Here is a 26,837-nt window from a genome sequence, read left to right on the forward strand (position 1 = left end):
TATTGCATTCTCTACAAAAAACAAATTAATAATTATGAAGAAAATGTTATCAAAAAACCCTTTATAAATTTGTAGATATAAATCTGCAGTCAATAAATTCTGCTACAAATAGAAATGTGTTATTATAAAATGCTTTGTATGGTGTGTTTATTCAACAACTCCATGATATGACTAAGGGGTGAGGTGCGTTCAATCATTGAATTTACATACTAAGTAAAAAAATGCGACCATGAGTGGCTTTACAATAACCTAAAATATAATCCATATTTTCAGCTAAGGGTTGTTCTACCCACTGTTTCATTAAGATTAAGTTTCCACCACAGTGTCGGTGGACATACTGTTATTATTTTTCTTGGATTTTTTAAAAACATAAACACTGTGGTCTCAAAACAAACGATGTGACAATTACTAGTGTTCATGGGAAAAAACAGGTATAACGCAATGAGCCATAATTCAGTGCTTTGAAAGACACCATTTAACATGATTTTCTTTTAAAATTGAAAGCCGTGATTCAAATTCCTAATGGTGTACGCATTTATAGTTTTTCAAGCAGCGTTAATCAATCAATCGTCCAGGCATATAAAACGTCCAAATAAAACAAGAAATATTTCTTACAAAAAACGCTGCTCGACATTTTAAAATTAATCATTGTTCTTTCTTCAGATATATTTATGATTAATTATTAAAACGATGTTCTTTAATCCCAAAAATACATACAAATCAAAGATAGTTCTTTAATTATGAATCACATGCCCATTTAAAAATGGTCAATTTTGAACTTCTGTGTGTGTGTGTGACCTCAAGGCATGCAACTTTAAGTGAGAAATTCTTTCCAGTCTGTTGATTCGCGTCAACCAATCAAAGGGCGAGAATCCAAAATCGTTCAACCGTGAGCCCTCATAGACTCTCTTTTTCCAGACGTTTTTTGGGTCCAGCAGCTGGGATCTATAAATTATAGTCGAGTTTACAAAGTCGCAAAACTGTCGGCCTTAGATAGTATAACTGCTGCTTGCTTTATATCTGAATGAGTAGTCCTCATGGGACGTAGCTGGCTAGAGCAGCAGCGTGAAAAAAACATTTTAAGTTTAAGTATAAAAAATAATAGTATCTGAATATTCTGAAGCGCTCTTTACCAAAAGGCATCACGGCGTTCTAATTTACGGTAACGCCTCCTCAAGTTATTGAATACGTTGTGTTAAGTATGTCTTATGTCTATTGATAAAAGTGACAACCACCCCACCCGCTTGACGTGCCACCACACCGTCCGCGACTTTCCATCCATTCACGGTCGAGAGTCGAGCGGGAACCATTTTAGAAATCAAAACAATAGAGGGGGCAAAGTTGTTAAAGACTTAGTACGCTACAATTCAATGTCAATTAGTAATAAAATAGTTCTTAATATTTGAGTTACTAATATTAATAATCATTTTTAAGAAAGTATGAACAATAACAAAATTAACAAAGTTATAATATAGTCATGTTAAAGCAAAGTTTTATTGTTAAAGAATACATTTTTGGAATTGTTAAATGAAAAGGTGCGGAATAATATATATTTTTGCGGAAGTACACAGTCTCTCTGATGATCGTCGTTTTTCGTCACACGACGTTCTTTTTCTACGAATTCTCATTTACCGGTTGAGAACAAAAGTATCACGTCAAATTAAGACAGAATACCTGGTTTAAAACAGTTTAATATTTGAATAAATAGTTATTGAATAATCACATAAATATGTCAAGGTTTGATAGAGGGGACAGGTATCATGATTCTGGTCGTAGCGACAGACGAGGAGGTGGTGGCGGAGGGTAAGTTTTTAGTCATCAGGCGGCGCGGAAGCGTGGTTAAAAAATAGCCTCTGTCTGTAGACTGTACTGTGAATAATTAATGAAAGCTTCATGTACGTCGTGTGCTTATCCTCTTATTCCAGGTCTACTGTAGGCTATATCTAATGTACTCCATATATTGATCTAATAAGTCTATTATAAAGCCTAGTAGTAGGTCTAAACCAATACATTCATAAGTTTTATTGAAAATTAGCAAAACAATAATTATTTTTCTTTCCTTTCATTGATTTTCATATCTTCTGTCTGACTTGATTTCTGATTTAACATTTAGGCTAGGCCTATGCTAGTTTTTAGTTTTCAGCAGGGTTTTACTAATAAAAATACCTATTGCAGATATGGTGGTGGAGGCAGAGGAGGATTTGGTGGTGGAGGACCCAGATTTGGTGGTCGAGGTGGCGGAAATAGTGGAGGCGGTGGTGGTATGCGTGATAAATTCAACGATCCAGGCTCGAGATTGAGAAGGCCACGATGGGATATGAAAGATCTGACTCCATTTGAGAAGAATTTCTACAGAGAGCATCCTGATGTTGCTCGTAAAACACCTGTACGTTTTATAAAAAATATACATGATATTTTCATTATGTTTAAATAAATGAGCATTGTTTCTTCCAAAGGCATAAAATTGTGTTTTTACTGTATACAGTAAAAGGTTGCTTGTATTACTAACTAAATACTAACCTATGTGGTATACACCATGTAATAAATTTCAATTACTTTTAATTAAGTATATATAATCCTATTGTGTATATGTAATTTAAATTTCTGGCTTACTTAAAGTTAATGTACAGTACTGTTTATAATTATCTATGCAAGATAGTGGCACTGGATTCTCATCATGAAGAATTTCACAAACTCAGTTTTGTGTCGTCAAGTTGTTATTGAATTTTGTACTGACATTATTTCTTTCACCCACCTCAGGAAGAAGTAGAAGAATTTCGTAAGAAACACGATATACGAGTAAATTCTGATGTTGGTAAACCTGTGACCGAATTCTATGAAGCATCTTTTCCTGGTGGGTTAATATATGATAGTCTTGATTGCTTATGTTTCAGCTCGATGTGGAACGATTCCGCAATGCTGGTGAAATCACCGTCAAGGGACGTGATGTGCCTAAGCCAGTGGAGAGCTTCCATGAGGCATCATTTCCTGGTGGGTGTCTTCCCGTCGTGGCCACGTTAGATTGAAGTCTTCGTTGTCTGTGTAAACAGCGTACGAATGGCGGAGATTGTGGAATGCGTACTATGGAAATTCCCAGGAACATGTTTTGCTTTGTTTTAGGCGTTGTTGCGCTTTAGATTAACATACCATTTCGCAAAATCTTTTTCCATTATTAACAATTAAATTATAAATATTAAACACAATCAACATTCATATAGTTTTAATGGCCACAATAAATTAACTGTTCAAATTTAGTACAGTAATTTAAGGTATACCTACCACAAATCTTGAACTGTGGTGGAAATAACATTAAAAGTGTGGCTTGCCTCTGGCAAATAAAAGTGATTTATAGTGTTAAAAAACATTGTAAATTGAATCCAGTTTAAAGGATTTTGCGATATGATACAATATTTGGTTCAGCATCTAATTTCTATTTTTACCTTCTATGCTTGCTTGTTACATCTGCATGAACTATAAAAAAACAACTATAATCTTCTACATGGCTGATACAGCCAAGTACAGTATACAATGGAAAAAGAATATCTTTACCTGGCCCACAATGTGAGAAATAATATCTTCCTTTACATTATAATAAGGGAGTTGTACCATGCATATACATTGACAGGGATAATCCAGTCATAACTTTAACTTAATAAGTTTTCTGATTTTTTTGGTTGTCTCTATATTACCGTAAATTGTTTACAATTTCTGTTTAGTTACAAAATTAATCTGCATTTTTCTGTTTATTTATTGGTTTGCTGTGAATAATTAACCATTGCTATATAACAAAATACTTAATTTAGCATAAAAAACTTAAGTTGTGTTTATGCGTTACTTGTTTAGGTTTCCAAATCATCTAATCTAATACAAATTATCGTATAGTTTTTTTAACAAATCCTAAATGTTTAGTTGGCTTTATTTCAACCAAAGTAACTTAACCAAAGTACAACAAAATACATGGCCATATTTTTTAATGCAGAGTCAATTGTTCTTAGTGACTACTTAATAATTTTATAATAAGATTATGTTGTACAAATTTGTATGTGATCTTAAGAGCCACATTAATATGGAGTTTTCTAAATGAGGCCCAAGTTTTCTAATCATAATCTATGTATTCCAGTTTAATTTTATTCTTAATATTGTTCTTAATGTGAACACTAATTCAGTAATACTTTTTAAAGAACCAAGTTTTATTTACTAATGTTTGTATTGTAGATTATGTAATGGATTGCATTATGAAACAAGGCTTCAAACAGCCAACTGCCATTCAGGCTCAGGGCTGGCCTATAGCACTCAGTGGACGTGATATGGTAGGCATTGCAATGACTGGTTCAGGAAAGACGCTATCGGTAAGTATACCTGATCTAAATCCTTTTTTAGTTCCTGGGTCACATACAACCCTGATGTGGTCTTTAATTGGATTTATGCTACTTTAAGTATTAATTTCATTTAATACGTATTGCAATATCGTATTTTTATTTACAGTATATTCTTCCTGCAATTGTACACATCAACAACCAACCATTTTTAGAGAGAGGTGATGGCCCTATAGTAAGTATATTCATAATTTATTATTTTATACAAGTAATGAATGGAAATACAAATTTTCTCCCCATTAAAGGAATACAAACCATTCATTATTTGAATACTTATATTCTTAAGTAAACCTTTATTTAATCGGTTGCTTCCATTTTGAATTGAATGGCAAAGGCTAATCCATTTAAATATGCTCAGATTTTACTACATGGACAATATTTTTTTTACAAAAAGTAGCAATGGGATTACATTTAGCACTGAGTGAAAGAGTGCGAAAACATTATCGGGTTCAAATACAGAATCTTATTACAGTATTATTTATGAAATCAACTTTGTGTTTCAGTGCTTGGTTTTAGCACCAACGAGAGAGTTAGCCCAACAAGTCCAGCAAGTGTCGGCACAGTTTGGTTCCTCTTCACGGATTAAGAGTACGTGTGTATATGGTGGAGCACCGAAAGGACCCCAAATACGTGATCTAGAAAGAGGAGTTGAAATTTGTATTGCTACCCCTGGTCGTCTTATAGACTTTTTGGAGGCAGGCAAGACAAATCTACGAAGGTGTACTTACTGTGTACTAGATGAAGCTGATAGAATGTTGGACATGGGATTCGAACCCCAGATTAGGAAAATCATTGAACAGATCAGGGTAAGATGGAAATAAATTTATAAAGCTCTGTCTACACTATAAAACTAATTGGACAAAAAAGAGTGATGTGCCCAAATATGGTAGTGATATGATGCCCAAATATGTAAGTGATATGATGCCCAAATATGTCAGTGATATGATGCCCAAATATGGTAGTGATATGACATGTCCATATATGGGCACATCACATTTTTTTGTCACATAAAGTTTGATAGGTAGACAGAGCCTAATTTTACTTTGTTGTATGACGATGCCTTATAATTATTTTTAATTAAGCACATTCGAAACTGGTATTTAAAAATATATACTTATTTGTTTAGCCTGACCGTCAAATGTTAATGTGGAGTGCGACGTGGCCTAAGGAAGTAAGACTGCTAGCTGAGGAGTTCTTGAAGGATTACTCACAAGTTAACATTGGTTCACTAAATCTCTCAGCCAATCACAATATCTTACAGATCGTAGATGTGTGTGACGAGTCGGAGAAAGATATGAAGTAAGACTTTTATTTTAAATTTTGTCTAGAGAAGGATGCAATCGTATGCTTTGTATATATATATTTACTTAGCTTGACCCAATTTCTGCTTAGTAACATTTTATACATTTAAGATTTTCGAGACTAAAAATGTTAAATTGGTTTTTTTTTAAACAGGTTGATTAAACTTCTTGAAGAAATTATGCAGGAAAAGGAGAATAAAACTCTTATATTTGTAGAAACAAAACGTAAAACAGATGAACTTGTTAGAAGGATGAGGAGAGATGGGTAATTACAATTTTAAATTCATGTTAATTCAGCAATTGCAACACTGTAAAACTAAATACATAAATTTAAACAAATTACAGTTATGAATGTTATATGCTAATTTGATTATATTCAAATTTACAGGTGGCCAGCAATGTGTCTACATGGTGACAAGTCTCAACCAGAACGTGACTGGGTTTTGAAAGGTCAGTAGAATTTAATGTTTATGTAATTTATTTACCCTACCTACCAGACCCACACCTGTGTGTATTAATGGTCTTCATTTGGAAATGTCTTTGCTTTTGCTGCTTATTTGAAAGTTTTATTTATATTGCATTTATATTTTCAACATTTTATTTTTTGTTCTCCAGAATTTCGCTCAGGAAGCTCTCCAATTCTTGCTGCTACTGACGTTGCATCTCGTGGACTAGGTTTGTACTTGACGATAAGTGTAGTATTGGTATTGGATACTGATGATGAGTATGATGTTGGGTGAACTTGCTGATGTACTTTAATACATCTTAACAAAAATGTGTATCCATATACATGCGTGATATTCTCACTCTGCATATATAGCACCATTTAATATGCTTATATATGGGCATATCATTCCTATGTCATATGGATATATCAGTTTTTGTTGGGATAATCTATGGTTTGGTATATAAACATAATGCATTGTGCAAGTTGTTTAAAGTGGGCCATGTAGAAGGAGCCATTTTATTGATAATGTATGTGCACATTTGTAATGTTTTTTTTCAATGTATAATTTTTGTTAAAATAGCACATATTCACTCTTCTCTGTTTTTTTAGTCTCTTTTTCATAGATGAGGCTGTCGGCAGGACCCGTGGCATGACACTTCGTCGACTGAGCGGGAGAGAATTGGGGTTAACCCCTGGTGATCAATTAGCGATACTTATTGACCATGAGATTGTTACTGACAGTCGGTAAACCGCTCTGCTCCATAATAACAGCTTGTCTAAGGCTAGGATTAAAAATTGCAGTATGCATGGTTAGTACAAAGCTGTTTGGAGCAGTCGAACACCCCTGGAGGTCTTCTAAACCTTTTTCACACTATTCTGTGATTAAATTTACCCTTATTAAACCCATCTTTATCCCTAACATTCACTGTTTCAATAGTGGAGTTTGGTTTTGCTTGGTACTCTTTTATTGCATTGGTTCGTTGCAAATGTCTACAAACCAAGACTAATAACCATCTCTAGTGAATGGAAACAAGATGCTGGAAAAGAAGATACGAACCAAGACGCTTAAGCTATCAAGTCACGATCTCTCTCCCGCACCATGTGGTTGGATGTCATGTCGGGGAGTCTGCCAAGATGGAAGAGTTTTTAAAATATAGCAAGTACTCGACAACATTCCAGTCATCTTTACACCGACGACATTCTCGGTATAGAACTCTTTGTCTTATCGCAAATTACAGTCTCTACCATGTAATTATAGCAAATACTCCTTTTCATGTGTGATTTGTTTGGTAGACTGTAGAACTGTGATTTGACAAGGAGAGATGCATATTCCAGTCGGCAGATTTTTTCCTTAAAAGCATGTAATATAAATTTGCGCAAAACATATTATGTGGCGTATGCATCAGACTGGGTTGAGATATTGTTTAGTTTAAAATTATTTTTATTTTATTGGACAATTTTTTTCAGCGTATCAACATCTTTGATGTTTCGTTTACTAACTTGCTCTTTTTTCTTCCCTCCTTTACTGTCCCAATTCTGTAAAAATCACAGATGTGAAAGATGTCAAGTTTGTGATAAACTATGACTACCCGAATAATTCAGAGGATTACGTGCACCGAATTGGGCGTACGGCACGTAGTAACCTCACAGGAACTGCCTACACATTCTTCACTGCGTCTAATGCCAAGCAAGCAAATGATCTTATTGGTGTGTTGAGTGAAGCCAAACAGCAAGTGAACCCAAGGCTGATGGAGTTGGCTCAATGTGCAAGAGGTTTTGGCAAAGGTAAGACTATTCCCCAGTTTCACCTTGCAAACAGCTTTGTTGCAACAATCTAAAATCCAATGCTAAACACTGAATAGTGCTATACATACATACATACAATTAATATATTAATATACATATAATTGCTACATATTTTATGGTATTTTTTAGGTCGCAGTCGTTACAGGAATGGTGGTAGTTTCGGAGGTGGTGGAAGAGGTGGACGGTTTGATAGTGGACGAGATTCATCAAGAGGTGGGTTTCGAAATTCAATGGGTGGTGATAGAAACCGAGCTGGACCTCCAAGAGGTGGCATGTCAAATGGTTATTCTGGTGGAAATCGCAACGGTTATGGCTCAAGACCTCAAAGTGGACCAGCAACCAACGGCGTTGGCCCAAGGTCGGATTCACGTCCACAGAGTAACGGTCCACCAAAGACTGGACCTCCACAACACAAGCCACAGAGGAATGGACCACCACCGATGCAGAGCAGGAGTGGTCCACCACCACAGAGGCCAGCACAGCCCCCTGCAGCAGCAGCAGCACCTCAAGCAGCGCCGCAGCAACACCAGCAACAGCAAATGATGGCACAAATGGCAGCTCAAGGAACAGATCCATCACAGGCATCTATGGATCCTGCTATGCAGCAATATTACCAATATTACTACCAATACTGGCAGCAGTATCAACAGCAGGCTGCTACAGGAGCCCCAACTCAGTAAACCTACTTTGTATGTCCCCAAGCAAGTACCTGCTTCACCCTGCGTAAATCGCCAAACCCAACATTTTGTGATGCTTGTTTTAACGTTTGCTTCAGTACAGACTGTATGCTTTAAAAATGTACTTTTTCAAACAAAAATGGAATTTCGGCAATGAATAATTTAATTTTACCAAACTTGAATAAAAAAGAAAATTGGTTGTCATTCTAAACAGCCAAATCATACAACCGAAAGAAAAAAAGAATTCTATTTTGTATTGATATTTAAGGTGTTGAATTACTGTACCAACAAACCTTTGAGGGAAGTTTTAGAAAAATGTATAAAAATCTTTTTAGATGTCAACATTTGCACCCAGGTAATTTTTTGTTCAGTTTTATACATTAGTTTTTTACACAACACCTTTTGTCTGAAGTTATTTATTGCATAGTACAGAACATTTCCTATGGAGTTGATAGAAGACCAAATTGTATATATGATGGAGAGTTACCTTTGTGCACTCTTCATTTGGAAATGTTTTAGTAATAAAATATTGGACTCGAATGTCAATTGTGAGTTGGATAGATCAGATATTATATAATTAATTCGTTAATGATCTGGTTTTATTATAATGTAGTGATTTCCTAGCTTCATTTTGTCTGCATTTTTTATCTTAAGATTATTTATTGTATACTTAAGAAAGATTGAGCTTGTGAAGATTTATTTCTTTGCAGACTTTTAATTAAGTTTTAAGATATTCAGCGTGTTCTCAGTTATGTTTTTTTTTTGTAAGCCAAAACTTGTGTCGATCATTAGAACTATTAAATAACCTTTAAATGTATGTAATTACATTGTTGCTTGCTTTATTGATCTTAAGCTCTGTCTACACTATCAAACTCGGTGACAAATATATGGACATGATGATCATATCACTACCACATTTTTCTCACATAAAGTTTGATAGTGTTGACGGAGCTTAAGGTTAGTCATAAGTAGAATAATTTGAGTCAATGGACTGTGACAGTTTGTGGACAATGAATGAAATGGCAGAAAAAGACAATTAATCTGAAGTTACATTAGTTGCATGCTGTGCTGTTGAAAATAATGGTGTAGAAAGTACACTATATTTTTGACACTGATGAGCAAGACTGAATAAATAAAGTACAGAACTTAAACTTGATTACTGTATGTATTGGACCGTGGACTGGGAGAAATTGTTTCCTATTCTTCTGACTTGCAACGAATATTTTTATCCTTCTCTAAAATGCCCTGTGTTAACCCCACCCAAAAATTGAATCGTGTGCTGTACATGGCGATTAACTAAAACGTGGTCATGTTAGGTATTGCCCCCGAGATAATTATGACAATTATTGACATAAAAAACAAATGGCAGTAATAATGAATCTTAAATATTTTATTCAAACTATACATTGTATACATTATTACTCATGTTAACATGGATCCCTTATTGGGACATCATGATCTTGAACTCTGTTTATAGCTCTGTCTACACTATCAAACTAGTTTGACAAGAAAAGTGTGATGTGCCCAAATATGGTAGTGATATGATGTCATCAAGTCCATATATGGGTACAAAACATTTTTTTGTCACATAAAGTTTGATAGTGTAGACAGAGCTTAAGAGTAATTCAGAAGCCAGTAAATAATACCTGAATCAAATGTACAACAGAATTTATACAATACATTACATTTTGTTATATTTCTGTATATGTGAATCGGGTATTATGTATCTACCAAAATGATACGTCAAAATTTGATAATTTATAAAAGTTTGTTGTCATGTCAAAGAAATGTCTGTACAGGTAAATACATTGAGAAGTATGGACACAGCCTCCCTAACTTCCATCATGGTTGATATTCCTCCTTCTAACCACCCACACAGCTTCTAACAGCTTCAAGTTGGTAAGTATCGTAGCACACCAATGTTACTAACAGGAAAATACATTATGTTGTAGCAGCTACTTGTGTTAGAGGCTCTTCTAAATATTCTACCAGTGCTTTTATCTGACAAAGAGAACATTTTGTGAATTAAATTATGTTGATTCAAAATATTTATTTACTGGTATATTTTTTGAAGGTTTGCTAGGTTTGATAGTGTAGACAGAGCTTAAAGTGAACTACTGTACATCCGTTTTGTGAACCAAACTTTATACAATATACTGTTGATTTAGATTATAGAATTCATAAGTTATTTTTACCTTGGCCTTCAGCATACCAAATCCTACATCTGGGCCAGAGTATATACACAGAAGAAGATTTGCAACTTCACTGATTGCCACTCGACCATCCTATTTGGAAAAAAGAAAATATATTTTAAAATAAAAAATGTATATGATTGAAAGTTTATAAAGCTATATATATATATATATAATTAGGCTGATAATGAATGAATGAATGCAACATTTTTGAGAGTGAAAATTAATTCATACTTATTTATTCCTACCTCACATTCCATAAGTATTAGTTCCAAGTTGTCTTCATTAAAGGCTATACGTCCATTCTTCTCATAAGCAGACCAAATATTGCTGGCAATGGCTGCCGTCACCCTTGCATCTTTGTCTCCATAACCAGAAAATGCTAATAGGTTACCCTCAAGATTGAGTAGTCTGAAGGGAATGAGTTAATTTTATATTTTTTAATCATAAATACCAATAACTGTTTAATTTAATAAATCTAAAAAAAAGTATATACAATTACGGTGATAAATAAATAATCAGTGAGTCAGGACATTTGATTTTTAGGTCTATAGACTAGTCTAGCTGATTCTAGTAGTATCATGCTAGTAATAATAGGCCTTAACTCAACACTAGTCTAGTAGTTAGTAGTACTACTACTATGTTAGAGACCCGGTTAGAGTACTAGTAGTGGGTTAACCTACCCGGCTATTATTAAACTAGGCCAGACAAGCCTGATGATGAGGGCTTAAATTAAAATCGTTGTTTTTCTATGCTTTTGAATACTCACAATGTACTTTTAACACCTCCGGTATTAGCTTGACTTAATACTTGGGTAAGAGCTTTCGGTTTTAGCATCATCGAAACAGGATTTTAGTAAAAAGTAATTAATAAAACAACTGAATTAGTATTTCTGATAGGTAGTGTCACACGGAAAGGTTGAAAGAATTGTGAACCGGTCACATGATGTTGTGTTTTGAGAGTATTCAGTAAAAAATTCCAAACTGGCGGTCCACAACGATTCCTCTTCTGATTTCTTTGATATTAAACAATTATTACATATGCCCAAATGATTTCCAAAAACGTAATGGCGACTTGCAGTGAGAACCACATTGATTGTGTTGATTATAATTTGTTTCCAAAAATTGTGAATTGGAATAATATTTCTAATAACGAATTAAATGAGAAATTATGTAAAACACTTGAAGAAATGTATGTAGATCTTAGTCCTCTGTTAGTTGATTACATCTGGCAGAATGAGCAGTTTAAGCTAAGCCCCGCTACACGAAAAGATGGTAAATAATCTAGTGAGGATGATGCCCACAGAATGACGATGTGAGGAGTGTATTGTGGTCTGTGGGTGATGTATGTAAGGCCTGGAATATTATAGAATACTCAGAATTGAACTTTTTTATTTTCAGTACTTTTTTTTTTTTACAGATATTGTCATTATTGTCAATAATAAAAAATAGTCTGTCAGTGTTATAATTTTTTTTAAATTTTAAATTTTAAAAACTAAAAAAAAAGACGAAATAAAAAACATCCTGCTCAAGACAGGAAAAATACATAAAATTATAATGATATTATGTTTATCTTTTAAATAAGTATTAATAATAATTTATTTTACCTTCTAATAACATCTACCTGGTTGACTTTTTTCCTTTTCAGACAGTCCACCTTTCATACACGGATCTACCCAATTTGGGGACAACATTGAGGATGAATGGTTCATCGTCTATATGCTTCTACTACTCACTAAGAATTATGATGGTCTACTGGCCACGTAAGCCATTGAAGATGCATTGTTTCTCAGATTCTCATTATTTTGTGCATTATTTTATTTATTTTTTTTTATTTCTTAATTGTAATTGTTGCATGTTTATGTCTTGTCATATGCATTTTTGTGAGGTCCCTAATGATCAGATTCGGCTGGATGGACCATCCTCATAAAATATTGTTGAAATAAATAAATACATAAATTTATAATTTAAATAAAAGTAAGAATTTAGAAATGCAAATGTTCCTTAAATTTAATCTAAATTCTCTACCATAATTCCAATTCTAAGTTTCTCTAACTATTTCTTTTAAAGGGTTTCTGATACTGATGGTGAATTTCTGCTGATAGAGGCAGCTAAAAGTCTGCCAAAGTGGTTGAACCCAGAAACAAGTACAAACAGGGTAAGCATAATGGAATATGATATTTCAAATTTGTTAATATATAACATCTATTTTGATATCAATATTGAATTATTTACAATAAATAAAATGGTAACATTGTTCTTGTAGGTTTTTTTATTTCAAGGTGAACTTCACATTATTCCTTTACCAACTACCCCAGCAGAGTTGACTTGGCTACCACCAGGTACGCCTACTGTCCATCAGGCTGTTAACATTATACGGTCTCATCCTGACAGAACCTTAGCCAGCAAACCTATTAGAGATGCTGTCCACAAAAGGTTGGAAAGGTAAGAAACTTGCGTATCATTGGAACCTTTTGATTCTTCTGCAATAGGACTTAAGTGTGTGTACACATTCACTTCTCTTTCATATGATGAAGCACTAAGAAGCATGAGGTCACCAGTTGTTGTGCATATGAATGTGTATAATGCTTAGTAATCCTCTATCAAACATGGATGTAGGGCCATTCTTGTTGTTTCTGTAACATGTGTAACACTTGCATTCATATTTTTCAATAGCTATCCTGCTAAGATACGTGAGAATATTCACCGTACACGCTGCTACTTGCCTGCCAATGCAGCTAGAGTCCTCCAGCACTGCCCAAGCCTGGTGGCTGCTGCTGTGCAGGCATTCTGTCATAGAGATCCTATTGATATGAAGGTAGGCCTGTCAAAATATTTAGCTTGGTCATCTCCAGGTCCATTACTCAAAACTGGTTTAGTTAAGTAATATCTCAGGTGCTAAGTTGATGAACTTCATATTTCACTGTTTAAATGTTATAACCAAGAAATTCTTGATTTTCCTTCCTTTTTCCCATTGTAGGCTTGCAGGTATATGAAGCATTTTCCACCAAAAGATTTGATAATGTCACAGGTAATATACTTTATTTTATATAGTTTGTATTTATTATTTGCTATGATTTTAAAAGGTTAAATTCTTACCATCAAATTGTGTTTTTTATGTTGCTTATTTAGGTGAAGTTTACAAGATGTCTCTATGCTGAAATTCTTCACCACTCTTTTCAACCACCCACACGAAGTGAATGGAAGATTCCGCCAACGTCAAACCCGAAGCACAAGTCACATGACCTGGGAATGAAATTGGTAAGTAATATTGGTTTGTTTATATCATCCACCTCTCCATATCTATCGCTTTAGATTGATTCGATTTTTGCTTCTGGTAATTGTACTGAGTGTAATAATGTTTTTAAAAAGTGATATTTTCAATCTTATTCTTTATTAGTCATATGGTCTTGAAATATTATGCTCTCGGTGTCGGAGTCCACCAGAAACGTCGTCAACAAAAACTGAAAACAAGAACGACAGCATATGGAACAGTTCCCTTTGGCAGCGGTATTTTCAGTCACTTAAACTCAAAGGGTACTTTTGTGTAAGTGCCAACATTATTAAACATCATTTTTATCGGTCTATTTCTGTAATTTTCTACACCCGTGGTGTATTCAAAGGTTAACGGCAGTGGCGTAACAGCTATGAGCGCTCACTGGCTAAACCTAGGGGCCCAGAGCTTAAGAGCCCAAGAGCATGAGCAGTCCAATGTAACCAATTTACCTAGCATTGGAGGGGCTCCTTAGGAGTGCTAAATCAGAGGCCTTTGACCTGTGTGTTACGTCACTGGTTTAGGGCATTGTAGTCCCTTTCTGATTTACATCTGGTAATCTGTTCTTTATGTATAAACATGATATGAAAGTCTGAGTGGAGTTCTTCTTTTCAAATTTTAACAATTTTTTTATCTCAAATTATTTTTGTAGGGTGAAATAGAGGGATCCACATTATACACCAAATTACTAGACTCTGCAAAGAAATTCTATATGGGAACCATGAATGAAGCCACCAGGTAAATGGGTTTATTTGATTTAAGAAAAAATAAATTATAAATGTTATATTGATTATTTTTTCTTAATTAACTTATTTAAATCTCTTCTTTTGCAGAGATGTTTCTGATCCTGGATACAAAGTATTAGAAATTCTTGATGAAGTACCAACAAACTTGGATGAGATGTCACAAATTGAGAAAGATTTGCCAGAGGATGATGGTATTATTTTTATAACATTTATTTCAGGACTTAATTTACTAATAATACATTGTTCTTATATAGCACTTAATTCTTCACATTATTACTCTAGTCATTTTTCATCAAACATATTATTACTAACAATTTTCTGTATTGTATAAATATAAATTATTGTATATTTTTTACTGCTGTATTTCTTAGATGAAAGGTGGTTAACATTAACAGAAGAAGAACTTGACAAAATGATTGAGATTGCATCAGGCAGACCTGTCAGAAACCCTGTTGCTATGTTACCAGAAGAGGAGACTGACCAAGCAGAAGTGAACTTTGACCCTGGACTTCTGACTGATACCATGAAATCATTTGTTGAAAAGGTGTCCAGTTTTGAGGGTGCGGAATTTCCTAAAAGCTCAGAGAGTGCACCGATATCATTTGATGCTGATTCATTTGAAGATGTTGTCAAAAACCTTTTAGGTGAGTTAATTTAAGGCCAACACAGACAGCATCGTACGACAAGGTACGATGAAACGTCTCGACTCGTCATTACTGTCTGAGTTAAATCCAGACGAGACGAGCCATGTTGAGATAACATTGGGCATATTTTTAGGTCATTTGGAGAACATTAAACTCCCGAAATGACTCGTCATATGATGCAGTCCAAGTTGACCTTTAATGTTAACTTTACAATATTACCATAATTAACTCATACTGTCCATTTACATAAAGAGTGTACATCTCCAAAGTCTCAGGATAATTGCAGGAGTTTCCCCGATATATTGCATATAATCATCCTGCTCGCACTAAAGTGCAATTTCTTATTATTTGTCTCATTTACATAATGTGTAGAATATATTAACCACCTGCATACTTATTTACCTCATTAGAATATAGACCACCACCTGAGGACGAAGATGAGTCTGATGATTTCTTATCATCAGATGATGACAGTGATGAGGATGCAATACCTTGTACAGATAGTGAACCCTATAATAGTAAGTGTTTTTTTTCTTGTTCCCTTGAGGGTGTGGATGTCCAGCAAGACTGGGAATTTCGAATAGATTACAAAAAGTAAATTTGTAGCCAAACGTTGTGTTTTAAGGCTAATTTACACAGACGAGTGGTATCGGTAATAAAAATATAGAAGCTATGTTATTCCGTATGACCATTTACACACAACGCGGAGCAGACGGGTGGTTTCTGTTCAGGGTAGACATGCTACATGGTTTTCTGATAACCATTGCTGCTCGTCTGTGTAAATTAACCTTTATAGACCTGGAGATTATCTCCAGTTTCATCTAAATGGAGGTATCCAATTGATGAGTCTCCTTGTGCCTGCTGTACCAACTAAGTCAAGTAACTAGCATTGAATGTAATACAATTGGGTTTTTTTCTTATAACTTTTAGATACCGCCGGAACGGAAGTGAAAGAAATTCAAGAAATAATGAAAGCGATGGATCATGAATTGGGAGCAACAACTATAGGTGAAAGCTTTGAAAGAGAATCTGAGGTATGTATGTCAGTCGAATTTATGGCAATTCTTGCAAAACATCATTTATTTAAATCCTTGCTTTGTGCCTCCCAAAAGCTTAAAGACACGTTGAATTGTTTTGTGTACTTTTTAGGGTGCCAGTGTAGAAGATGAAAAGGAAGACCTGAGACCAGTAGAAGTCGATATGAACTTACTAAAAAATCTTCTAGAATCATACAGTTCACAGAATGGTCTTGCTGGGCCTGCTTCTAATATCTTGCACTCGATGGGCATCAAACTACCGGAAAATGCTGATTAATCATCTTCATCTTGCCCATAATTGAATATGTAAATATATCTATGGATTCAGTCATTCTGCAGTAACAGCTTTACTATGGCTATTTTAAAGAACAACCCTTTTAGATTTATTTTTGTAACTACAATGGTAATACTGCGATAAGTAGGACAAGCGTAATTGAATTCATGTCATGTAGAATGGTGAGCTTTCGTTTACATTACTCTACACGCGACTATGCAGCTATTGAGTCTAATAGTCCTTTCGCGAATGCTCAATTGTTTCTGACTGACTTTTTGACTCGACAGCTACGTAATCGTGGATCGCGTTGTGAAAACAAAAGTACAGTAATGGAATACAGTATATAGTGCAATAAAAAGCCAAAACAAGAAACTATTTTCAATTATTGTGAATCTTTATAATATACTAAATGTCATGTTTCAAAACTGTACGATGTTTTTATTTCGTAATCAGTAAGGCATCATGGGTATCCTGTTAAACGTGATCATTGTGACGGTGACATACAATCGTGACGTAGTCACTTGCTCCTTTCTGACAACAAAGTCATCAATTGCGTTGAGACATGACGCAGCAAACCCGCTTGGTAGTCTCGCTTTGAAGAGGTCATCTAACGGTACTGACGGCACATTGCCAGAATGTTTATCCACATTTGACCAGTCATCACTATGGTCACATGTCCACTTGTCGCCACTGGCCGCAAAGTCATTACACGTTTGATAGCGTTTATCATTCCCCATGTCATGAAGAATATTAGTTGTTAATTTCAATACCTCGGCGTGGTTGTCTTCTTTTTTAACGCTCATTGGTTTGCGAACTATGTCTGGCCGTATGTGCTCCAGGCTGTAGTTGATGCGTAGCTTACCAGTGTCAAATAACTGAGGAGTACCACAACGAGATTCTCCTGTCGGGGTTACAGAAGCTACCGTATTCATCGGATTTATAACATTAATGAACTCTAATTTTGGCGAATGTTTTCCAAATTTTCGAATTTCTGGTTTCAATTTTCTATACGGTTTACTCTTATTTGTTAAACAAGTTGGTGTTTTTGGTTTCTTTGGTGGATCGATCTTCGGAAGTCGAATAGATGATTTTAAGAACGGATGCTGAACAGAATTTTCTTTTTTTAGCCAACTAATTTCGTCACTTGTTTCCCGCTTTACTACTCGAGTGCCGATAACTTCGAAGTTGCTAGTTAGTTCTGCATCACATGATCGTTGCAGTCTGGCTTGTGTTATAAGTGGAAGGTCGTCGAAATTACGTTTTCGTTGCCGACAACTCGCAAGCACTCGCACCCGTTCGGATTTCCGTTGTCGGAGCATTTCCATGGTGCTTGGTCGCGGGTAATCTGGTAGAGGCGAGTTTGGTGGATTATCCGGCATTATATCCGGCCTATAACAGTCGATCATCCACTCAGGAGCGGTCTCCGGACGTAAATCACAGTTCATTGGACAAGCAAGTCGTCTGCGCGCGTAGTCACGTGATGTAAAGTTCTTCCGTCTACCATGGGAGTTCTCATTAAGCAGGACGTCTGGGAAATGTACGTGCGTGTAATGCTTTCTACTCGTAATGCTTTCACTTTGATCGTCATCCACGTGAAAGGCTGTATACGGATTGTCAATGCCATCTCGTTCAAGAATCCTGCGTAAAGCATCTTTATTGCGTCCATAGTAGGTGAACGTGATCTTGATGCTTTCGTCATGTCCCTGCAGGGGGTAAAAGAAGCCATTAGCACCGACACTACTTAATGCATACATTACGCAAGCGTTTTGCAATACATCTGGTTATCAGCCGATTCTCGGTACTGTAACTATTTCCGAAATTTCATAGGAATATATAGGTAATACAACATCACATGTGTTTCGCAATGTATCTAGTAAGTTAGTAACCTTACATGTGATATAAATGAGATGCTGTATTACACCAAATCAAATAGTCCTATGATACTTCGGAAATAGATAGCATGTGGAGATACAGGGAATCGGGTGTGGTTATTTAGTTCACCGTCTAAATGGATAAACTTAAAATCAACTACCAAACCAGTTCCTACCTTTGATCCCTGAAGTGTTGTGCTGATATTGTGTTCATAGACTTCTGTAGTGTAAGATAGAAGTTTATTGTTTAACTCCAACATAAAGTAGGTGTAGAGAAGACTGCGCATCAGCGAACCGTCAGTTATACGGATTGAGCTAAAGTCGTTCCAACCGGATGTGTGCAAGAACTCCCAGAAATTTCCTAATTGATTAAAAACAATGATATAACTATTCTAAAATGTTTAAACTCGCATCTGAATAACGACTGTTAAAGCTTTATTCAGCCCCTTCGTTGGTTACGTTATAAGAGTGGTCCAACTTTTACTGAGATGACGCAAAGACGTAAGTGCACCGCAAGTAATTTGACCAATACACGACGCGATGGATAGACTGTGTTCTTTGTGATTGGTCAACTCACTTGCGCTGCGCCTACGGCGGTCGTCCTCCTTCCCTCCTTTTGCGCGTCGGAACTAGGCTAGTTTAACATGTTAGTTGAACTCCATAATATAATCCTTTTATTAGTCTTCTATCCCAATTAGATTACTTATAGCTTTGAGAAATCAACAATAAATAAAAAGAATAAACAAGTAGGCCTACTAATATTTATAAATATTGAACTAGGCTAGACCTAAAGATTGTAAATAGTCTAGGCCTACCTTCAGTTAAGGTAACATGGGCCTTCAAATGATCCAAATCATATCTCTCTCCGAACACGTGCGACTCATAAGGTCCCGCTGACTCGTAGTTATCACATTTCAACAACCTCAAATCTTTTGACAAACTTTCCGATCGGTAAAGATTGTGATTCAGTGAAAACTGTACGCGTTTTTTCCGATTTCTCATATAAACGCAAACTTTCTTATACAAGATTTTCGACACGTCTTCGTTCATGGTTTTGGTCTAGTTTACTTCATAATATAAAGGCATACCATGTTTTACACGGTACTAAACACTGCATGTTATTTGTTTCAAGTTAACTCATTAAGCACACGTACTACCTGTTCTTTGCGCTGTCATTTGATGTTACCAAGATGTTACTGACAGATACTTGGCAACACATGCTTTTTGTTGGCGCATCCAACATGTACGCGCAACTGCTTAGATACCAGAATCTATAGTACGCATAGCGCAGAAATATTACGATATAAAACTGTAATTTTTTCTTATTGTTTATAATTCTTGTATTATTTGTCTTACCATTATTGAATAAATGTTATTAAATTTAATTTAATTGGCAGATTTTATAGCGCCGCTATGATCAAAACATAGTGTGTAGACTGTTAAAAACCAAAATAAAACAAATATATTGTTCATTTTTCAAAAAAAAATCACTCTTTTGTAAGCATTTATTTATTTATTCTGTCTTTATCTTTATACTGAATGCATTAATTCCAAAGTTGATCAGCTGCAGAGAACATTAACAATATAATAAAAATAATTCAGACAAAAGGTAACTATTTACAAAACACACATACATAACAGTATATACAAAAAATAGAAGGAATTCAAGGTAATAATACTTAACCAGTAATATTTTGGATTGATTTTTAAAAGTTGAAAGTGTCATAGATTTATAGTTTGTTTTTGTGTCATTTGAAAGTTTGTTCCATAATTTGGTGGATCGATATACAATACAACTTTTCTTTTATCTTGTGTATTTTTAGTCGCGTGGACGCGACTCTATAGTTCACTATGTCGGTCGGTCGGTCGGTCTGTCTGTCTGTCTGTCGGTCTGTCTGTCGGTCCGGTATCACTATGCGTTTTATCGCTTTCTGACCTTATCTTGATATCAGTTTAATCTAGCTAAGTCAATTTTTCACAGTATATTCCTTATGGCCAGAAAACGATGTGGTTATGTTTTCACGGTGCGCAATAAAAAATTACGCGGTCTACGCACGATTTAACGAAATCACGTTTGTAATCATATCTTCACAACCATGAATCACAATTAAATAAAATTTGGTACTCATAAATCATCATATGGCAATACAATTACGTGCGTAGCGCATGTAACGCATGCGTACGCGCGCTTAAAATTTATTTTCGATGAAATAAGAGTACGTTTCAGGCAATTTTAAGCGTTTACAAAATTGCCATGAGTGCGCAGATTTTTGCGCGCGTTAAATGTTATTGCGCACTCTTTTTGCCCGATTTCTGTTTTCTTGACTTACTTTTCAACTCGAAATTACGTTATACGAGCACGTAAAAAGTGACAGGCTACGCACGTGTAAATTTAAAAAATATAAATGTTTTTAAACATTTCAACATTTTTAAACATGTTCAGTAATTTCGGTCAGTTGGTAGGTTGGTCGGTCGGTCTGTCTGTCGGTCTGTCTGTCGGTCTGTCTGTCGGTCCGGTATCACTGTGCATTGTAGCACGCGACTTAATGGCTGTTGGCCTTGTTCCATGATGGTTCAATAAGTGTATTACTTACTCTGACTACGTGTACAATATGAATGCAACATTTTGTTGATAAGTAACAGGGAGCGTAATAACATTATAAGTAATTGTTCTTCCCATTTATCACTAAATTTACACCACCCCAAAACTTAAAATATCTATATAGCTGGTGTTTTATTATCTGCGTAAAGTAAAATTATTCCAAGTCTGTTTAACAGTATTTGGAGAGAGTTTGCAAGTTTTGCATTACAATTTGACTAAACACAGCGCCAGTTTGTGACATACGCAGTTTAATTGCTTTCGTTGTTCATTGTTGCCGTTAAGTATTGGTAATTAACAGTTTACAATATAATAGTTGTTATTCTTTAATAACCAAGTTTTCTGTTTCTTCTATTGCTTCAGTTTTGGACCATTCTTGTTCTTCTCCTTTTGCATATATAAGATAGAAAACCAATCCAAATAATTCAATCCCGGCAGTTAATTGGAAAAGCACTGACCATTCTTTAAATGTATTCTGAACGTAAAATAAAAATAATAATTTATTTGTAATTTGGATCAAAATAACGTTCGGTTCTTCTAATCTAAAAATCGGGAAAAATCCGTTGTCATGGCAATGAACTACCGACCAATCAGAAACTTATTCTCTCGAGCTCTAGCTACGTAATACGCGGAAAACGACTGCCTAAAATGTCAGACGACGAAACATAAGAATTGACAAACAATATTATTGTAAGTTGTTGGGTTATAATTTGTTTATGTTTACGATGAGGAGTCTATTAAGGTAGAGTAGTTATCTGTGCAATTCTGGCCTAGAAGAGTAAGTCAGGATTCAAGCAAGAGGTTTGCCAAAACGTCATAAACGTAGGCTATGCTACAGGTAGGCCTAGTAGTTTTATACGCGTGCAAAGTCGGATCGCGCTGAGAGCAAACCATTTTTGTATGCTCTCAAGTTCAGCCTGGAGATAATCAAAAGTTTTCGCTTGTGATGAGTGGGGAGACGCTTACATACGTCATAGCTAATTAACATAAGTTTGATGCTGTTACCGCAGCAGTAGATCGAAAACTCGACGAAGGGTAGGCCTATTAATTAATATTTAAATGATTATTACGTACGTGTTTTTCAAGTAAAAGACCAGTAATTATTGGAACAATAAATCCAGTGCAGCTTGAAATAGACATCATGAGTCCTGCAATAATACCGGCATAATTCGGACTGATATCTGCAGGGTTCGTGTCAACACTAGAGGTGTTGAAACCAAGTGCACTAAACGATATGATAAGTAGAACGACTGATGCTACGATTGAGTGGCCTACATAGCTCATTATGAAGAAACAGGCAGCAGAAACACCAAGATCTAAGAGGAAAAACTTGTATTACTTTGATTCATAGGAATAGATTAAAAGTCATACTTAACCAAGAGGCAGAAAAAAATGTTGATGATGTTTTTAAAAAAATAAGAGAGACCAACAACTTAGAATTATTATGTCGCACAGTAGCCTAATAATGCGCATCATTTTACAAAATACGGTTACGTACCTATAATGGCAAATAGTTTTCTGGTTTTTAAAATACTCAAGTATTCTCTTTGAATGATGTAGTCAGCAGCGACAGCCGTCATTAAACACGTTATAAACCGAGCACCAAGTGGAGCTGACATTAAGCCACCGGCCTAGAGGAAAAACGTTTTTTAGTGTAAATTTATGAATACAAACTAAGTGAGATACACGGCAGCCTACTGAAAACAATTGGTTCAGAAGGCATCATCATTTTATGGGAGCTTTTGTTAGGACATAGGGACGAGCAAGTTCTCGCTTGATGATTCTAATTATCGACTTGGCAGATTTCTGTCCAGTCCACAATCAAGAATTACTATTGTTATATCCATCGAACGCGTCCTATTACGAGGACAGTTTGATACAACAAAATGAGTGTAAAGGTAAAACCAACAACTAAACAGAAAAGATAAGAAATGTGAAATATCCCTTACCGTTAGGACGTCGCATTCAAATATTGTAGACAAATACATCGGTATTTCTAATAAAACAAGATTCCATGCGAATTCAAACATTGTGTCGCTGATTACAATTGCCCAGACTGGTGGTGACATCAGAATAGCCCGCCATGGAACGTTCTATATATGGTAATGGTTTCAGTAAAATACATTTATTATTATTAATCATTGATGCAAATACAATATTGAAATATATCTTTTTGCAAAAGAAAGATTATTTCATTATAAATTACCTTTTGATTTCTGTGAGACTGGGTGACACCACGATTTATATATTCAACTTCTTTTTTTGAGATACAAGGGTCCTCATTCGGCGTTTCATAGATCAGTGTAACCCATACAATCAACCAAATCACACCTAATATACCTTAACAAAAATATTAATTATTGTGTAAGAACATTTTTGTTTATTGCAGTAACATATTTAGGTTGATTGTTTTACCGATATATTAGCACACTATGGTTGGGGTTATTAAGCCTACATTGCTTTCATTTTTGATATGAAGCAAGGTCGCAAGCAATCGTCATGAAAATTGGGTAGGTAGATAACATTTTATTCGGTAGATTGATAACATTTTATTCGGTAGATTGATAACATTTTATTCGGTGGATGTATAACATTTTATTCGGTAGATGTATAACATTTTATTCGGTAGATTGATAACATTTTATTCGGTAGATGTATAACATTTTATTCGGTAGATTGACAACATTTTATTCGGTAGATGTATAACATTTTATTCGATAGATGTAGGCCTATAACATTTTATTCGGTAGATTGATAACATTTTATTCGGTAGATTGATAACATTTCATTTGGTAGATTGATAACATTTTATTCGGTAGATTGATAACATTTTATTTATTGTTACAAATTGTTAAACAATAGATTGTTATCTACAACATTTATTTAACCGATGTAGAATGTTTAAAAGTTAAATTACTGTATGTATAAAATGATGTAGGCCATCCACCAATGGTGTACGAAGAACAAATCCAACCAGATAGACAATTAGATACAACCAAACCAAGCGTCACTCCTGTTGAAACAACCGAAATTACAAATAACGTGTAAAAAACCCTGCTGATAAAGTTGCAAAGTAAGCATACTTACTTTGTATGTAATTGTACAAAGGACTAATTCGAGTGTTTTGCCTTTATCATCGTAAATTTTTGTCTGTCATTTTAAACAACATTCTTTATGTGACAACAAAATTTGATGTGGCCATATATGGACATGATGATGGCATATCACTACCATATTTGGGCACATCGCACTTTTTTGATAATGTAAACAGAGCTTAAGGTTGGATTGACAAAAGGCAAATGAAATTGGTCTGGATTCATTGGATAGTCAACAATTACTTACCGCCGACAGAAATCGATATCATGGTAGTTCGCTCACTCGGTACAGTCCACTTAGACAATATTACATAGTTAGCTGCAGCAGCTAAACCCTAAAATGATGTTTAATTTAATTACAATAATACCACCATCTACATTTTCTAGACCTACTAGTTCCCCTCGGTTTAATATTCTCTTCGTAATATATTGGTGGTGATTTCTAAACGATTTATTAGGCTTATTAACTTATCGTACTTATTTATAAGAGTAAAGGTGCAAGTGAAACAGAAACCTACGAGGTAGATCTCCAGTATCTAGAACTTGAAGCCCCTTGTCTGTTATATATATTATATTTTTAAACAATTTTCACCAACCTGTCCAATACCGTCTAAAATCCGTAAAGTAACTAATAGTCCCACACTAACTCCTGCCGCCCATGGTATCAACGCTGTGAACAAACTCGTCCAGAACACACCAGCTCCGATTACAAGTTTGCCACCATATTTTCCAGCCAACCATGCACCTGGCATTGGCATTGGAACATACCCATAATAGAAGGCACCGAGTACCATCTGCTGTGTAACTTTATCCCAGTCAAATGTTCGTATCTAAAGATGAAGTAAAATAAAGCAAAAATAAAGAAAGTGGATGCATTGCCTTACGCCATAAATGAGGTTTTAAACAAAAGGTTTAGGTTTTTCTTACAAAAAATGCCGCTCGACTTTTGGACGTAACAGTTTTAAGTATTGTTCTTTCTTCAGAAATAATGATTAATAATCTTTTTTTTTTAACAATCAGTAGTAAACATTTTCACATCTATACTGTATGATACTGATTCTGTCATGACCTGCCAAATAGACCCACAATCCTACTACTACTACTATTACTACTGTAAACAGGACTAATCCGCATCAACACTTACATTTCTATATTCGTTGGTGTCGGTGCTGCTGTTGGTCATGTTGGGTAACTGCTGGTGGTTCACTTGTGCCATTTCGAGAATAGCTATATTCAGGTTCTGTCTCATGCAGTAAAATAAACAATTTGCTAAACTACACATTAATGTAACGAAGTATCTCTTCATTGTCTTAATGCTTAAGTTCGCTTCTGAAGTGAATTGTACACGATGTCGGCGGCTGTGACCGATAATAGTTATCCGATTTATTGGTAGAAGAGTTCTGAAATAATTTTTTTTCTTTCCTTGTGTAGTTAGGCCTATATGTTTTATTTATAAGCTTGAATACCCTTTGTATAAAAGCATTCCGATTTGTATTGAACAGGTCCAATTTAGACATAACCATGAAAGAAAAATACAAAAGTCATTGTTATATTTCATTGAACCTTGACTAAGTTTATACTGTACTTATTAACTGCCGATTCCTATAATATTATCTAGAAAATGGCGATATTTGATCTCTTGCAATCCAAATAAAAAGTTTGCATAACACTAGTAAATTATTATACAGTACATTGAGAAACTAAAAAACGCCAGTGATACTGTACTGTAATAATGAATACAGTGTGTAATAGTATTTTTGTGTTTGCATTGTTAACTGCTGTATTTAAGAACGTTTAAAAGGGACCAAGCCGGCTGCTAAAGTGTATTTTATAATGATTCGTAGGTCTTTAAAAAAAATTACAGTACTGTATATTAAATTAGCAACTATGGTACGTAATTGTCCGTCATTTCCAGCAGTTATTAAAAGTTATTTACTAGATACAATCCTATTCAAATCAATCTCAAGAAAAGTCAAAGGGAAGCCTATTGTCTGAAAGTCAATGGGGTTTGGTTATGAATGGTTTATTTTGACTTTGTATTAGTAGCTTCAAAATGGCCTATTCAACGTTTGATTTTTTTCATTTTCGTGTTATGTGAAAAATTCATTTTCAACACTCCAATAACCATACATTATAAAACAAATACACAATTAAACAGTATTAAATTTATCTCAGTAAAAATGCATTTATTTCTTATTTCCACTGACAAGTTTACCACGCCACCAGATTTTACCTGGTGTAAAAGAAATTACATTAGAAACAAATACAACAGCCCGGCCTTTCTGATTAAAATCCACCTTTCATATAAATAAAAAAACAACAATGGTTAAACCTACCGATGTAATATTTCTTACACAAGGAAAACATACATGTTATACAGTATGTACATTATTTACAAAAACAAAAATACACCAGATCTATTGTATGGGCCAAGGTTTCTATATAGATCGTGCATATGTCAAAAGATGCGTAGCCATCCAAGCCACACACAAACATAT

At 34.9% G+C, this 26,837-nt stretch overlaps 5 protein-coding genes across 7 annotated transcripts; 2 read left to right on the top strand and 3 right to left on the bottom strand.

Annotated features, from left to right (window-relative positions):
- Positions 1-1,600: 1,600 nt before the first annotated feature.
- On the top strand, positions 1,601-9,430 carry LOC144840109 (putative ATP-dependent RNA helicase DDX5). Of its 2 annotated transcripts, none has more exons than XM_078695774.1 (12): positions 1,601-1,803; positions 2,176-2,386; positions 2,761-2,854; positions 4,216-4,349; positions 4,486-4,551; positions 4,880-5,182; positions 5,503-5,675; positions 5,832-5,942; positions 6,066-6,127; positions 6,293-6,352; positions 7,677-7,910; positions 8,061-9,430. In XM_078695774.1, exons 1-12 carry the CDS (start codon positions 1,730-1,732, stop codon positions 8,609-8,611), a joined length of 2,073 nt encoding a protein of 690 aa, XP_078551900.1. In that variant the 5' UTR covers positions 1,601-1,729; the 3' UTR covers positions 8,612-9,430. The 2 variants fall into 2 exon arrangements, with proteins under 2 accessions (XP_078551900.1, XP_078551899.1); XM_078695773.1 differs by lacking the exon at positions 2,761-2,854 and adding an exon at positions 2,895-2,991.
- A 550-nt stretch (positions 9,431-9,980) lies between these two features.
- LOC144839737 (ragulator complex protein LAMTOR2-like) lies at positions 9,981-11,730 on the bottom strand. Its single transcript, XM_078695209.1, has 4 exons — positions 11,570-11,730; positions 11,049-11,211; positions 10,804-10,893; positions 9,981-10,609 (listed from the first exon to the last, which is right to left on the bottom strand). Exons 1-4 carry the CDS (start codon positions 11,638-11,640, stop codon positions 10,550-10,552), a joined length of 384 nt encoding a protein of 127 aa, XP_078551335.1. The 5' UTR covers positions 11,641-11,730; the 3' UTR covers positions 9,981-10,549.
- Positions 11,731-11,858: 128 nt separating this feature from the next.
- LOC144839720 (protein ecdysoneless homolog) lies at positions 11,859-17,133 on the top strand. Its single transcript, XM_078695186.1, has 14 exons — positions 11,859-12,074; positions 12,448-12,562; positions 12,870-12,957; positions 13,066-13,244; positions 13,476-13,617; positions 13,780-13,830; positions 13,932-14,060; positions 14,200-14,346; positions 14,726-14,811; positions 14,907-15,010; positions 15,191-15,463; positions 15,874-15,981; positions 16,394-16,497; positions 16,613-17,133. The coding sequence occupies exons 1-14, from the start codon at positions 11,867-11,869 to the stop codon at positions 16,775-16,777; spliced, it is 1,899 nt and encodes a 632-aa protein (XP_078551312.1). The 5' UTR covers positions 11,859-11,866; the 3' UTR covers positions 16,778-17,133.
- Positions 17,134-17,215: 82 nt separating this feature from the next.
- Positions 17,216-19,811, bottom strand: LOC144840216 (uncharacterized). 2 transcript variants are annotated; one of them, XM_078695953.1, is made up of 3 exons: positions 19,461-19,811; positions 18,822-19,006; positions 17,216-18,477 (listed from the first exon to the last, which is right to left on the bottom strand). In XM_078695953.1, exons 1-3 carry the CDS (start codon positions 19,693-19,695, stop codon positions 17,224-17,226), a joined length of 1,674 nt encoding a protein of 557 aa, XP_078552079.1. In that variant the 5' UTR covers positions 19,696-19,811; the 3' UTR covers positions 17,216-17,223. The 2 variants fall into 2 exon arrangements, with proteins under 2 accessions (XP_078552079.1, XP_078552080.1); XM_078695954.1 differs by having other exon boundaries at positions 19,734-19,798.
- A 505-nt stretch (positions 19,812-20,316) lies between these two features.
- LOC144840125 (sialin-like) lies at positions 20,317-25,198 on the bottom strand. The gene is made up of 8 exons (XM_078695795.1): positions 24,936-25,198; positions 24,587-24,674; positions 24,162-24,257; positions 23,451-23,584; positions 23,194-23,337; positions 22,743-22,875; positions 22,319-22,560; positions 20,317-21,719 (listed from the first exon to the last, which is right to left on the bottom strand). Exons 1-8 carry the CDS (start codon positions 25,131-25,133, stop codon positions 21,564-21,566), a joined length of 1,191 nt encoding a protein of 396 aa, XP_078551921.1. The 5' UTR covers positions 25,134-25,198; the 3' UTR covers positions 20,317-21,563.
- Between the last annotated feature and the right edge of the window lie 1,639 nt (positions 25,199-26,837).

The sequence above is a fragment of the Antedon bifida genome, chromosome 4, assembly GCF_963402885.1.
Source record: "Antedon bifida chromosome 4, ecAntBifi1.1, whole genome shotgun sequence".
NCBI lineage: Eukaryota > Metazoa > Echinodermata > Crinoidea > Comatulida > Antedonidae > Antedon > Antedon bifida.

Bases quoted from the DNA above. Each gene is read 5' to 3' on its own strand.
- LOC144840125 (XM_078695795.1), bottom strand. From the start codon at position 25,133: ATGGTACTCGGTGCCTTCTATTATGGGTATGTTCCAATGCCAATGCCA. The intron at 24,258-24,586 runs GTAAGTAATTGT...TTGTTTCAACAG, and splicing joins GATATCGATTTCTGTCGGCG to GAGTGACGCTTGGTTTGGTT. The intron at 21,720-22,318 runs GTACGTAATAAT...TTTTACGTTCAG, and splicing joins GTCTTTTACTTGAAAAACAC to AATACATTTAAAGAATGGTC.
- LOC144839737 (XM_078695209.1), bottom strand. From the start codon at position 11,640: ATGATGCTAAAACCGAAAGCTCTTACCCAAGTATTAAGTCAAGCTAAT. The intron at 11,212-11,569 runs GTGAGTATTCAA...CATTCCCTTCAG, and splicing joins GGAGGTGTTAAAAGTACATT to ACTACTCAATCTTGAGGGTA. The intron at 10,894-11,048 runs GTAGGAATAAAT...TTTTCCAAATAG, and splicing joins TAATACTTATGGAATGTGAG to GATGGTCGAGTGGCAATCAG.
- LOC144839720 (XM_078695186.1), top strand. From the start codon at position 11,867: ATGGCGACTTGCAGTGAGAACCACATTGATTGTGTTGATTATAATTTG. The intron at 13,618-13,779 runs GTAGGCCTGTCA...TTCCCATTGTAG, and splicing joins GAGATCCTATTGATATGAAG to GCTTGCAGGTATATGAAGCA. The intron at 15,982-16,393 runs GTAAGTGTTTTT...TATAACTTTTAG, and splicing joins AGATAGTGAACCCTATAATA to ATACCGCCGGAACGGAAGTG.
- LOC144840109 (XM_078695773.1), top strand. From the start codon at position 1,730: ATGTCAAGGTTTGATAGAGGGGACAGGTATCATGATTCTGGTCGTAGC. The intron at 1,804-2,175 runs GTAAGTTTTTAG...TACCTATTGCAG, and splicing joins CGAGGAGGTGGTGGCGGAGG to ATATGGTGGTGGAGGCAGAG. The intron at 6,128-6,292 runs GTCAGTAGAATT...TTTGTTCTCCAG, and splicing joins ACGTGACTGGGTTTTGAAAG to AATTTCGCTCAGGAAGCTCT.
- LOC144840216 (XM_078695953.1), bottom strand. From the start codon at position 19,695: ATGAACGAAGACGTGTCGAAAATCTTGTATAAGAAAGTTTGCGTTTAT. The intron at 19,007-19,460 runs GTAGGCCTAGAC...TTAATCAATTAG, and splicing joins CCATGTTACCTTAACTGAAG to GAAATTTCTGGGAGTTCTTG. The intron at 18,478-18,821 runs GTAGGAACTGGT...TACCCCCTGCAG, and splicing joins CAACACTTCAGGGATCAAAG to GGACATGACGAAAGCATCAA.